This window comes from Saimiri boliviensis, chromosome 1 (assembly GCF_048565385.1).
Source record: "Saimiri boliviensis isolate mSaiBol1 chromosome 1, mSaiBol1.pri, whole genome shotgun sequence".
NCBI lineage: Eukaryota > Metazoa > Chordata > Mammalia > Primates > Cebidae > Saimiri > Saimiri boliviensis.
The window spans coordinates 94,580,704-94,595,164 of NC_133449.1; the positions used below are offsets into that span (position 1 = coordinate 94,580,704).

The window sequence follows — 14,461 nt, forward strand, 5'->3', positions numbered from 1 at the left end:
GCTCCTCAACCCTTCAGAAGTCTGACGCTGCTGTTTTCTGGAGCAGGATTAGGTGGCTATCCTGCAGGACTTGATCCTTGGGAGGAGGAAGCACCCAGACCTGGGCCACGCCGGGCAGCCTGTTGCCCTCATCCCTGCTCCCACCACTGCCAACATGGAGGTTGTGGGCCTGGAGGAGGGAGGGGAGCCATGAGCAAGACTCGGCCTGTCTTGGAGACAGAAATGCTGGCAGTGAAAAAGCACCTGTTGGCTAGAGCGGAGGTAGCAGGCTTAGGACAGTATCCTTAGTACCGCCCTACGGGTTACTGGGAGGAACACAGCAAGCTTTTCAGTTCTCACCGTGAAAAGCATACGCTTCCATGGGTCCCCTCAGAGAGACAAAATGAGCTTTCTGATGCAGGACCTTGGTCCTGAATGGAGAGTTTCTGAGTGCTGCATCTGCCTTTCTAAAACCCGAGTTGGAATATACTCTCATATCCTCTGTGGTGCTGCCTTCCCTGGAAAATCAGAACCAGGCACTGGCACTTTGTGTACCTGTGACTCTATCTTTGCTTTGCCTTTGTGTACCTGTGACTCCATCTTTGCTTTGCCTGCAGAACACATCTTGACCCACTCACACATACCTGCAACATGGATCTCAGTGCCGTTGCAAAGTTTAGGCCTCTCCCGATGCTCATAGATGATAGCAGCAGAACATACACGGAATTCAGTGTGCTACCTGGTGGACAGTCACCTGACAAAGGTCATTGCTTAAACATCACAGCAACCCCTCAGTGGGCATTAGCTACAGGTGAAGAAGCTGAGGCTATAGTTGGTAAAGCTGGGACACAAATCCAGGCTTACAGAATCCAAAATCTGTACCATAATACTTGATATATGTATGTATTGGGCTTATAGGGGGTGCATGTGTGCATGCACAGGATAGAACCTGAACACATAAGGGCTCGAAGGAGGTGCAGTGGAGAGCTGCTTTCCTACCTGCCTCACTGTCCTTTCCTTGAACCAGAGGATTGGACCAGTGCCTCCACTTGATAGACACAGGAAGGCAGCCTGGAAACTTGCTCAGGGACTGGAGGCTCAGAGCTCAGATGAACCACCTATCAAAATTAACCCAGAGTAGATAATCCATGTTCAGAGAAGTGAGTTTACTGTACAGAAATTTCAGCGCTTTCGATATCTTTTCACATACAGTACTGTCCGGCTACCGGCCATGCTTGTTCTTGGATGATCTTAATATTATAAAATTGTTACTCCATGGGTTGTCAACATCTGTCACCAATAAATGCTTTCTTCTTCAGTTTCCAATTTGCACAGGGTGTGTGAGGAGGGCTTCAGAGTTTAGGCTGCGTTTTCTATCTTGATTTGTTGCCCTCTGGCCTTTGACAGTGCTTCATGCTGGGCTGTTTTTCTCTATAATTATATTTTTTAAACCACTGTATTGAGATATGATTGACATACAAAAAGCTGTACATGTTGAATATGTCATTATATTTTAAGTGATGATTTTATCCAAAGCTTTAATATGCAGTGACCAAAATAAATGAAGAAAAAGTGGGTTTAAAAAGTACAGTCGCTGTATTGCTTCCCCTCTTTCAGGTCGGAGTTCAGGTTTTCACCAAGAGACCTTTGGATGAACAACAGAAGAATAGTTTTAATCCAGACGATGTTATCAAATGCCTTAAAAAATACCCTAAAGCCCTTGTGAAGTATCTGGAACATCTCGTGATAGACAAGAGACTGCAGGTGAGCACTGTAGAACTTAGACTCAAGAGCGTGGGCTGGAAAGACAGGATTGAACTAGAACACTTTTTGGCATGTGGTTCTGTGTAACGTCTGTTCCCCGGGTGCACCATCCTACTTGTTGATGGTCTAATGGGGGCCTGGAGACTTGCGGGAAGAGACCTGGAGCAATAGGTAGCTTTATTATTTCTCCTTCCGTCTCACGTCTGCTCAGCTTTTATTTTTCTTCTCTTCTCCTTCTTTGTTATAATCCTTAAAGGAAATAAAAGGAGCTATACCTTTTTGTAGGTTACCTAAATCCTGTGGCCCTTACTTCTCAAAATGAGAGGTGATTTTTTGTTATATTCCCCATAGATGGTCAATGCATCTCTGTATTGTGGTTTCTGAGAAGGTTTTGATCCAGCGAGTGAGCGTCCGCCCAGCTCACGTCAGCGCCGTTCCCATGTCCAAGCCTTGGCTGACGGGGGAGAGCTTTGGCCTTCCCACTTGAAAACACTGTCTGTTTGCTTGGCTCCCACTGTTTCCTGCAGAAAGAAGAGTATCACACCAACTTAGCTGTGCTCTACCTGGAAGAGGTGCTGCAGCAGAGGGCCTCTGCCAGCGGCGAGGGTGCAGAGGCCACTGAGACGCAGGCCAAGCTGCGGCGTCTGCTCCAGAAGTCCGATTTATACCGAGTCCACTTTCTCATCGGTGAGGATGATCTCAGTATTGTCTCCCTTTAGAAAAACTCGTATCAAGTGGGTGGGAGGAAGCAGAGAGAAGGGTTTGGCACAATTCCTGGTTGATCCCATGGGGTGATTCCTTGAGCCTCTTTTTAAAAAATATTTTTTTAAATGAAGACAGGATGTTGCTTTGTCGCCCAGGCTGGTTTCAAACTTGTGGCCTCAAGTGATCCTCCTGTTTCTGCCTCCCAAAATGCTGGGATTACAGGCGTGAGCCACCACATGTGGCCCTTGAGCCTCTTTTGATAAAGTCAGCTTCCCTGGAGGGAGAAGTGAGGCTTCTTGTGCCTCTAGATGCACACTGCCTTTTGATTGATGATGTTGGCACCTCCCTGGTAGCTTTTGGTGTGTGTGTCTTGACCCTACCTTTGAGCATCTTTATTCAGTGTCAGAGCACTGGGTCATAGTTCCCTCTGATGACTCCAGTCTCTGATCAAGCCTTTGCAGTAGGCACTGCCCCCAGCAGGCCACTCTTGGGCTGCTTAAGGCTCAGGGCCCTCGAGCTCTAAGCAAGAAGGTATTGCAGGTGTCTTGGAGGGGATTTGCGTTTCCATTCCTCAGGGGTACAGAGACCACCGTTTCTGTATTGTGTAAAGTTCCACGTGCAGCACAGTGCTTGCGACTGGTAGAATTAACTAGTTTCTTGCCACATTAGACATAGAATTTCTGGATTTATACTCACTGGGTTTAGTGACGTGTTTTTCTTTAATGGCCTTTAATACCATTTTTGACCAGTAACAAAGCATGTCTAACACACATGTTGTCTCCACAGAGCTTAGGAGTGCCAGGCAGCACTTCAGCACTAAGCTGAAATCACCAACAAAAGGCACCAAAATGCAAAAAAGAGTAGCACTAAATAGCCCCTGAAATGGAAATGAAGCAAGGAGTGGGGGCGCTGCTCCTGTGGCCCCCGCTCTGTGTCAGGCTCTGTGCTTGTCACAGATGACCTTGAAATTCCTGCAAGTGTTGATTGGGAGGTTACAAATAAATGTCAGCGAGTAGATGACTCTGTAAATAGAGAATCCACAAATAATGAGGATTGACTGGATATGCCAGGCACAGGTCAAAACACCAAGGCTGCCTCATGACATACAGTTTCCACAGCAACCCTGTGAAGTGAGTCCGGTCATTCCTCCATTTTTACAGAAGAGTGCACTGAAGCTCAGAGAGGTTACCCCACTTGCCACAGGTCACACAGCCCAATGTGCGGTAGAGTCAGAACAGGGGTGTGGGATGGTGTTTCATGAGACCAGCAAACACTAGTTCTGGCTTGCACCTGCACCTACATTAGGACTTTCTGTGGCGATCCGCGATGTGAATTCTTGTTGACTCACAGCTACCATCCCTGACTGACCATTGCCAGAGTGTACCAGCTATTGAATATTTTTATTCACTCCTGACTTACCCTCTTTGCTTTACAAATCTCCTTATAAAACTCTCAGGCCAGCCACAAGTGTGTGGATCGATGTTTGCATTCTGCCAGCTTTTTTGAGCATGTAGAGTGTGTCACTGTGCGTTGAGGATGTGAAGATGGATGAGACTTGGTCCTGGTCCTCAGAGACTCAGAGTTTAATTGGAATGCAGATAAGGGCTGGTACAGTTTTAGATGGGCTGAGGAACCCACAAACTGTGTCTTAGGGCAGAAGGGGCACAGGGGTCAGAGGCAGTCTCCCGGAAGAGGCCCTTTATGAGCAGTCATTAGATATAAGTCTGTGCTTGCAGGTAGCACAGGGGAGCTTTCTAGCAATGAAGGTATCCCCTGTAGCACTGTGGGAGGAGCACTGGAAACCCAACACTAATTTGATATCCCTTCTTAGTTAGATGACATGGGGAGATGTCAGTCTAGGGAAGTTTTAAAAATGATTCCACCCCAGCCTGTCCCCTCAGGGTGGCTGTGGGATGCAAATATAAATGAGATGATAGATGTGGAAGTATAAATCACCACGGTGATCTTTTCTTAATCGTCTTTGTGCCTCTCCTGGGGCCTTAACTATGGCAGCCGCTTAGTAATTATTTGTCGGCCTTCTACTGTGAGGTTGAAGGCGATGCATATTGTGACTTCTGTGTCTAGCACTATAAGGGACATACCTTGTAGGGCCAGCCCTTTCCTATGCGGCTAGCAATGTCTGCCATGTTCTTCAGGCCTGAGGGACAGACAAGATTCAAATGCCTATAATGTGATTATTAGCCTTGACCCTGAACTAAGGATTGTCCTCATAACATTTCTTCACAGTAGGAAGAGATCTTATAATCTCTTGGGGATATAAAGACAGGTGAGACTCGCTTCTGGTCCTTAGAGACTCAGAGTTTAATTAGAATGCAGATAAGGGTGGTGGAGTTCTAGACGGGCTGGGGTGGAGGTTACAGATGGGGTGGGAAGCAAGGTGACTTTGCCAGTGAGACACAGCCCACTAAGGCTAGGGCCTTGGTCAGGAATGGTGCTTCCTTTGGGTTATGTCCTTTTCCTTAGGACCTGGAAACTTAATTGCAGGTGAAACAAATAAAAAATCCTATTGTTAGCAACCTTTTGTTGAATAATGTAGAGGTGGATTTTGAATTGTGTGAGCCCATATTCCATTCCATGAAATCTATTTTAAATCGGAATAAAGGGGTTCAGCACACCTTTTGGGGGAAGTAGTATTTGTTAGGATTTTAGGGGACTTAGTGTCCAGTTTTAGTCAAAAGATACTGTCCTGAAAGGATAGCAGTGATGATGGAGTAACTGGGGACCTGGAAGGCTGATACTGAGCCCCTGGGCCTGTCTGAGGTTGTGGTTCATTTATTATATTCATCCTCTAAATGCTGGAAAAAGGAATTGTTCTGTGGCCCAGCTATGCTTTTGAGTAGTCTGCCTTCTGTTTTACTAACACCCGGATCCACAGTGTGAAAATGCAAGAAAACCTTCCGTCAGTTATCTGAGTGGCAGCGCTTGGCATTGTGAGGGAACCAGGTTGACTTTGCCCCTCCTGAAGCCCAGGAGGCCAGTTGCTGGGCAGGTGGCCAGCAGTCTCCTTTCTTTCTGAGCCATGGATTCTGTCTCACAGAGAGGCTGCAGGGAGCTGGCCTGCCCATGGAGAGCGCCATCCTGCACGGGAAGCTGGGTGAGCATGAGAAGGCGCTGCATATCCTGGTGCATGAGCTGCGGGACTTTGCAGCGGCCGAGAACTACTGCCTGTGGTGCTCCGAGGGCCGGGACCCGCCCCACCGCCAGCGCCTCTTCCACACGCTGCTGGCCATCTACCTGCGGGCCGGCCCCGCCGCCAATGAGCTGGCAGTGGCCGCCATGGACCTGCTAAACCACCACGCCACCGAATTCGACGCAGCCCAGGTGCTGCAGATGCTGCCCGACACCTGGTCAGTGCAGCTCCTCTGCCCATTCCTGACAGGGGCCGTGCGGGGCAGCGTCCACGCCAGGAGGACCATGCAGGTGGCTCTCGGCCTGGCCAAGTCAGAAAACTTAATTTACACCTATGATAAGGTGAGTGCCAATCCTCAGGAGCTGCTTCCTGGCCAGTCAGCATCGTATGGAAGGTAGACTTTACTGATGGAAAAAGAGTCTTTGTCAGTTTTTCTTTTTTTCGGTCCCTGTGACTACAACACATCAAAATCTGATCCTGCTCATAGAAACTGAGGTCTGTGTGGGCCGAGGCAAAGGCTGGGCTGGTATGTGTAACATCGGTGTCGTTTTTCTCGCCTTTTGGATGCTGGTTATTAAGAGAGTCTGCGGGAGAGCTGTGGGGAGGAGAGCAGCAGCAGAATATCAGGTGCTTGCCCAGCACGTGCCGTGTGCCAGGCACTGACCTAGCATTTTACGTCAGGGTAGCTTTTTGTCATCATGACCGTTTTATGCAGTATCTGCTGTCAGCATCTCCATTTCACAGGAGAGGAAACTGAGGCAGAGAGCAGTCACATGCTCAGGAAATGGGCACACCCAGAGCTGCCTCCCAGACCAGTTCAGAACCCCACATTCTTGGTCCCCATGCTGTACTCCCCTTCTGGAGACTTCTTTCTTGTGGTCCTGAATTCCACATGGCTGGCAGAGTCTTTTTTTCCAGAGTGGGAATCCGGTGTGTTCCCCTCACACTTAGAAGCCTTTGCTGGCGCCCCCTGGCCTGGAAGATGCAGCCCATCTCCCCCACCTTTGCTTTCCAGCACATCTTCGCTTTAGCAGAACTTTCCAGACGTGACTTGGTATTTCATACTTGGTTGCTTTTGTAAATGCTGTACCCACTGCCGGGGATATTCTTAGCTTTTTCTTTGGGCCCATTAAGTGCCCAGTCAGAACTTAGCCAAAGTATTTTTTCCCTTGCGAAGCCATCTCAGACCTCTTAAGTAATCACCTTCTCTTTCACCCACCTTTTACTTAGTGTTTGCATTCACAGTTGTCACCCTGTACTATGAGAGTTTGGGTTCTTCGAGGACAGGGAACTTCGTTTCTTTATCTCAGTGTCCGTAGGGCTGTGCCTGGCATGTTGAAGGCTTCTAGTCCATGTTTGTGGAATGACTGATGCAACTAAGGAGTGCAGGACGAATCACTAAGTTGCTGCTTGATCCTGCCAATAGACCAAGCTGCCTGGGTTGAGAAAGGTGAATTGTGTAGGAAAGCTTCATAACTTTCAGAACTCAAGTCCTAGTTATCAGACAGGGACCCATGGCATTAAGACTCAGTTTCACCAGTTACATCTAAGGAAACAAAAGGGTGTCTCCCAGGACCAGCCAGGAATATGCCATTCATTAGCTATATAACTTTGACTACATCCCTTATTTGTCTGTGCTTTACTTTTCTTATTTGCAAACGAGAGACCCCTGAAATTCGACTGTTGTGTGCTCCCATGCGGCATTAACATTCATGCCTTTCTAATAGGCCGTGCTTGAAATGATCAGAGCCCACAGAATGTTGGAGAGGATCTTGGGTAGATATGCCTCAGCCAGACAAGCAGCAATTACTTTTGTGAAATAAGAAAAGCATTTGTGTAGCTTTTTTACTTCTCCAGTTACTAAGGGTGGTTTTATTTACACCATTAGTATTTTGTTTCAAGAAGTTGATACTTAAGAAAGTCTCATAAAAATAACCCATGGAGTCACGCATGTCAACTCTGCAAAACTAGAACATAGCCACTTTAAGTATACTTAACACAGCCGGGCGCGGTGGCTCAAGCCTGTAATCCCAGCACTTTGGGAGGCTGAGGCGGGTGGATCACGAGGTCAAGAGATCGAGACCATCCTGGTCAACATGGTGAAACCCCGTCTCTACTCAAAATACAAAAAATTAGCTGGGCATGGTGGCGCGCGCCTGTAATCCCAGCTACTCAGGAGGCTGAGGCAGGAGAATTGCCTGAACCCAGGAGGCGGAGGTTGTGGTGAGCCGAGATCGCGCCATTGCACTCCAGCCTGGGTAACAAGAGCGAAACTCTGTCTCAAAAAAAAAAAAAAAAAAAAAAAAAAAAAGTATACTTAACACATGACAACATGCTCAGTCTTGGTTTCTTTTTGCAGATGAAGTTGAAAGGAAGCTCAATTCGGCTCTCAGACAAAAAGCTTTGTCAGATATGCCAGAATCCCTTCTGTGAGCCTGTGTTTGTTAGATACCCAAATGGTGGTCTTGTGCACACCCACTGTGCTGCCAGCAGACGCACGAACCCCAGCTCATCCAGCCCTGGCACTCGGACTTGAAAAGCTTGGCCCGAGGGCACGAGGGAAACTCCGAGTTCTTTCTGAGCCTGCTGGACGTGAAGAGCAGACGATCATCATGCTCTATGTCAGCCAGGACGAAGGGAGACATCTGGGTGCCAGGGAGCCTTCCGTCCACACACAACAAGGACTCCTCACTGCTGACCAGGCTCTATGAATGTTCATGGAAAACCTTTAAAAATCCCCAAAATAGAGACATGCAAGAGTTCACCTCTCCAGGCACTTATTAATCCAAGACAAAGGTGTACGTTGAAAAAAAAGGGAGTCTTCCTCGTGCAGTCAGACTCAGGTTGGGGATTCCAACACCACCCCCACACTCCGACCTTTAGACTCATGTTTGCACTGGAAACGTGGCTTCGGCATGGCTGAAGAGGAAGCCCTCTCTTGCCTGGGTGAGTGGCTAGTGCGCAGAGCCTCATGGGGGGCGGCCTTGCCCTTACTGCAGAGACACTTTGTCCATCCACGCCGCTCACTCGTGAGCCCATTTTCCCAGGGTTACCTCGTGGGCTCTGCCTTTGCCCTAAGAAACAGCTGACCCTGGAAAAGTACCTTTGTTCCTTCTTACTTCCTCTCCAGCTCTCATCTCCCAAAAGATTCTGCCTTGTGTACCCAAGCACTCACTCTTGGGTGAACTCATGCTTCTGGCTGCCTAGCAAGTGAAGATCTGTTGAGAAACTGAGAAAGCTCCAAGAGAGAAGCTGCCCTCCCTGCCTTGAAGAAGCCGTGGACATGGGACAGCCACGGCGGGCACGGGACAGCCATGGCAGGCAAGGGCCCAGCTATGTGCTCCTTTCCTGCCACAGCAACTGCTGATTTGAAACTCCATGATGAACATGTTGAACTTAACATTTTTATTTAAATTTGTATCATGTTCGTAGTTGCTCTCTTGTTGAGGGAGTCATCTGTCCTGTTTGTTAGGGATACTTTTTCTTGTTAAAATGTACCTCCTGTTGAATACTCGGGAAATTAAAAGGGAAGCGTGGTCGGCACACACTGAGCATTCTTTTCTGGAGAGGCCGGTTTTAGCCTCACACCTTTAGCAGGACCAGCAGCAGGTGGAAGTGCCTGTGTGTGTGCTGGACGGGGGCATCGCCTCCTGCATGGCACACCCTCCCGAGGACGTCCAGACGGGCTGTGTTACCTCCCAGCACTTTATGTGCCTGCTCTGAGGTGTCCTGAACACACAGCAAAGGCCTCTCATTCATCATAGGCCGGGGATTCCTTTTGTGTTTCTGTATAACATCGATGACGAGCTGAAGTTGTTGTCACTTCACTGCCCTCTTCAGAATTTCTTCATTGTGATGACTGATTTTATTCTATTAGGGACTAACAATAAAGACAGTCTACCCACTACGATAACGCTTGGGAAACAAGCGTCAGCTTGTACGTATGACAAGAGAGGACCCTGAATGCACCCTGTCTTCATCAGCCCAAGCTTTACTGAGGTGGGATGAAGAGCTCATTCTCTGTTCTTTAAAACATGTTTCCTGTACTAATATTGGTCCATGTATTTTTTTTGTCCTTTTGGGATTCTAAGTGGGCCAAAAAGTAAAAACATCCATGTGTTGTCTGGGGGGAATTGGCACCATTTTTTCCCAACTATGTTTCAATTAACTAAAGAATAAATAATGAAGAAATTCTCCTTGTAGCACAACTGTATGCTGTGTGAATTGATGTGAGCTCAAAGCCTGGTCGTGTGTTTTACCTGTGGGTGATTCTGTTGTAGAATGGTTGTGTTACTGCATACGTTATCATGACAACTTGTGAATTCGAGTTTATATTTCTCAAAGAACAAGTTACGCGTATATGCAACATTGCACTATTAAAAGCTCTATTTCTCTGTCACAAAATGGGTAAAGTCTTGAAAAAGTTTAGCAATTGCTCATTCCTAACACGGGGAAAGTTTTTTTTTTTTTTTTTTTTTTTTTTTTTGAGATGGAGTCTTCCTCTGTCGCCAGGCTGGAACGCAATGGTGCAGTCTCAACTCACTGCAATCTCTGCCTCCTGGGTTCAAGTGATTCTCCTGCCTCAGCCTCCCAAGCAGCTGGGACTACAGGCACATGTCACCACACCCAGCTAATTTTTGTATTCTTAGTACACACGGGGTTTCACCACGTTGCCCAGGATAGTCTCCATCTCCTGACCTCATGATTCGCCTGCCTCAACCTCCCGAAGTGCTGGGATTACAGGCGTGAGCCACCGCGCCCGGTCGACACTAGTCTTTTTAATTTTTTCAGTGAAGATTGATCAATACTCCGAAATGTTTGTTGTTCTTTAGAATTGTGGGAATTAAAGTTGAGCAGTTTTCCATCTCTACCAAATCCTTAACCAGAAGCAGCATTCTAAGACAGTATGAAGAATTGTCTAATACGTTAAAACTGTACTTTAACTTTTCTGTCACTCCTCCAAGGTCCTTTTCTCAGTTCGTATTTTTTTTTTTTTTTTTTTTTTTTTTGAGATGGAGTCTCGCTCTTGTTACCCAGGCTGGAGTGCAATGGCGCGATCTCGGCTCACCGCAACCTCCGCCTCCTGGGCTCAGGCAATTCTCCTGCCTCAGCCTCCTGAGTAGCTGGGATTACAGGCACACGCCACCATGCCCAGCTAATTTTTTGTATTTTGAGTAGAGACGGGGTTTCACCATGTTGACCAGGATGGTCTCGATCTATTGACCTCGTGATCCACCCGCCTCGGCCTCCCAAAGTGCTGGGATTACAGGCGTGAGCCACCGCGCCCAGCCTCTCAGTTCGTATTTTTGAGAGAAATGTATGGTTCTTTCTTACAGGCCCGCTGATTTGTAACTGTGCCATGGAATAGAGCAATTAGACCCATCAGACCTTTTTCCCCTCGTTAGGTTCCGTGTAACCATTCTTGTTAAAACAGCATGAACAGAATTCAGTTTACATTCATATTCTATGGGCAATACCGTTTGGTTTTTGGAACTGTTTATCTGCTGTTGCCTATCAAGTATTATTGTAGGAGTGTCACGCGTGCCGCGATGCGCTGGGCTGAGTTCAGCTGCGAAGCTCCCACTGATGCGTGCTTACGTGTGCCTCTCACCTCCGGAGCGCAGGCAGGTGGCTGCAGGGTCCCAGCTCTGAATGGATGGCCATGACGCAACTGGGGCAGCCCTTGCTTTTTGCTTGCTCTCCCACAGAAACCTTTGTCCATGCGACTTTATCCTTTGCCCCCGATTGGGTCCCAAATATGCAAAATGTACAAATGTAAACTTGCTCATTTTATTAAAATTCTTTTAGTTCTTTGTTCTTTCTGTAATTTTTTAAAATAAAAATTACCTTGATGGAGTGATGGTTTCCACTCACGCCATACCTTGTCTAAAGAGTTCTAGAATCTGTACCTTCTTGCTTTCCCCAGCACCTATGGAGGACTTGAATTGCCAACCCCTTAAATTCTGCTACTGTTTTACCAAATTTTAACCTATCTGCTTCTGAATTTACCCAATGTATATTTTAGGGTGCTCCTTGAGATTGGTTGCCTTCAGATTAATTATGCACTGAGGAATTCGATCAAGGAAATTTCTGATTACTTCTTACCTACTTCACCTTTTAGCCAGATGCTCTTAAATAGGCCTGCTACTCTTGGATTTCTAACCCTGAGCATATTCAAATAACATAACTCTTACAAAATCATACCTTTTAATTTTACTTCATCCCCTACACTGTTGTTGATGGCGGGTCTTTCAGCCATCCTGGTGAATTTCAGAACACTTTCTCATGTTCTTTAATTCCAGATGCTGTTCCAGCCCTGAAGAAAGGAGGATGTTCACACACACGATAATCCCCTGAGGTTTTTTTGGTTTGTTTTGCTTTGTTTTTTATGAGATGGAAGTTTGCTCTTGTCACCTGTACTGGAGTGCAGTGGTGGGATCTCAGCTCACTGCAACCTCCACCTCTTGGGTTCAAGTTATTCTCCTGCCTCAGCCTCCCAAGTAGCTGGGACTACAGGTGCTCTGCCCACCACACCCACCTAATTTTTAAAAAAATATTTTTAGTAGAGACGGTTTCATCATGTTGGCCAGGCTGGTTTTGAACTCCTGACCTCAGGTGATTGACCTGCCTCGGCCTCTCAAAGTGCTAGGATTACAGGCGTGAGCCACCGTACACGGTCCCCCTGAGTATTCTGATCCTATTCCGCATCAGTGGATTGGGGTAAATCTCAAATATGTATGAGTAGAGCTGAGGTGTCATGAACTCACATATTTCAAGTTGATGAAGCTGAGGTGCAGTGCGTCGAGGTTGTTTTCTTGGAGTTGGAGGAGGTGCCGAGCTAGAGCTGTGGTTCCTGCCTGCAGATTCTCCCACCTCGGGCTTCACCAACTGTGAGCAGACAACCAGAATACAGCCCAGGGTGGACTCATACTGGCTTTTAGATTCCAACCATCGCATTGCTATTTTTAGAAAAATCATAAAGCAGCAGGTACATATGATTTTCTCATTTTTACCTCGTTGTTATCTGAAGGCCCATTAGCATATTAGAGAATAAGAAAGAGGGGAACTTCAGACATAAACCCAACTGGAAAGGGGGACGTGTGGATTCATGCTAACTGCATCACAAGAAAGTTACAACGGCAGATTAGGCTAAACGGTTGGGGGAGAGTGTATACATTGATGTCCTAAATGCGTCTGTCAGTGAAGGCAGAGACTGCTGTCTGACTCAGTTAAATGGGCTGTGACTTGTGTTAGAGTAATTAGATATTAACTAACACCCCATTTGCTCTTAGCAGATCTGTCAACCTTAGCGTTTGAAATGAAAATGTAAAAGAATCTAGACCATATGGACTAGAGGCCCTTTCACCTTCTCAGAAAAGCCAACTGGCTGGAGCAGCGTCCAAGGCTTGTTAACAGTTGTTGGGAGATAAGCTCTTGAATTAATGAAGCCCACTTTTCCTTAGCTTGCAACTGGGGCAGGGAAACAAATAGCTGTCGTTCAGCCTGCAGTCCAGAGTCGTAAATTAGTTAAATGAGATTACGTAGCACGTGACAAGAAGGGCTTGGCAAGCAATGCATGCAACTCAACAGGCCAAGCATGACTTGAGAGGTCAAATGTCAGGTGTCGGGAGTGTGGGTCTCTTGAGGCTGACACATCTGGCTGTGGTCCTTGGCGAGTCAGGTCACCCAGCCCTCCATGCCTGTGTCAGTCCATTTTTGCATTGCTCTAAAGAAATATTCAAGACTGGATTGTTTATAAAGACGACGTTTATTTGGCTCATTGTTTTGCAGGCTGTACGGGAAGCATGGTGCTGGCATCTGCTTCTGGGGAGGCCTCAGGAAGCGTCCAGCCGTGGTGGGAGGCCAGGGGAAGCAGGTGCATCACGTGGTGAGAGCGGGAGTGAGAGAGCGAGGAGGAGGTACCAGGCTTCTTTAAACAGCCAGCTCTTATGTGAACTAAGAGAGCGAGAACTCACTCATTACCATGGAAAGGTAATTCATGAGGGATTCGCCCCCAGGTTCCAGTACCTCGCACTAGGCACCCCCTCCAAAACTGGAGGTTGCATTTCAACATGAGATTTGAAGGGCAACACGCATCCGAACCATATCAGTGGCATCGTCCATAAGTGGGAGGTGAAGTTGGCAGCAGCTGAGTTCCGTTCTTGTGTTAACCTTCTGTTCCAAGGGAGAGAAGTCAGGGCAGTTGCAGGATGGTCTCAGCCTTCATTACCAAATGATGCCCTCTAGGACCCGGGATCTCAGGTGGCCACTGAAAGCACCCAGCACATGGCTCATGCACAGCATCCCACAGATGTTCCCCCACAGGTGCGTCTGAGCATGCCAGAATCTCACTGCATGATTCCTTGATTGGGAAAGTGACTCTGGCCCGCTCCACCCCTCAATTCCCATTCCAACTGGAGTCAGGAGAGGAGTTGGTCTACACATACCCTTTTCAAGTGGTTTTCAGTTGCCCCTTTTCCTCCTGCCTCTGCCAATCTTGACAAAGAATCCTCTTCCCTTTTCTTCCTTCCTTTCTTTCTTTTTTGAGATGGAGTCTTGCTCTGCGGCCCAGTCTGGAGTGCAGTAGCATGATCTCAGGTCACAGTAACCTCTGCTTCCCAAGTTCAAGCGATTCTCCTGCCTCAGCCTCCCAAGTAGCTAGGGCTACAGGTGCATGCCACCATGCCCAGCTAATTTTTCCACTTTTAGTAGAGACAGGGTTTCACTGTGTTGGCCAGGCTGGTCTCAAACTCCTGACCTCAAGTGATCCTCCTGCCTTGGCCTCTCAAAGTGCTAGGATTACAGGTGTGAGCCACTGTGCACAGCCTCCCCTTGTCTTTTCTCTCCCCTTGCCTTTTCTCA

The 14,461-nt window shown here is 47.5% G+C and overlaps 1 protein-coding gene across 8 annotated transcripts in view; it reads left to right on the forward strand.

Moving 5' to 3' along the window:
• The window catches only part of TGFBRAP1 (transforming growth factor beta receptor associated protein 1), a 70,863-nt gene extending 59,407 nt beyond the window's left edge, over positions 1-11,456 (forward strand). For all 8 annotated transcript variants that reach the window (XM_074400441.1, XM_074400451.1, XM_074400461.1 and 5 more), the window contains 4 exons: positions 1,597-1,743; positions 2,271-2,430; positions 5,507-5,940; positions 7,959-11,456. In XM_074400441.1, coding sequence (XP_074256542.1) covers positions 1,597-1,743; positions 2,271-2,430; positions 5,507-5,940; positions 7,959-8,135 — 918 coding nt within the window. In that variant the 3' untranslated portion in view covers positions 8,136-11,456. The remainder of the gene's footprint in view (positions 1-1,596; positions 1,744-2,270; positions 2,431-5,506; positions 5,941-7,958) is intronic.
• Positions 11,457-14,461: the final 3,005 nt, after the last annotated feature.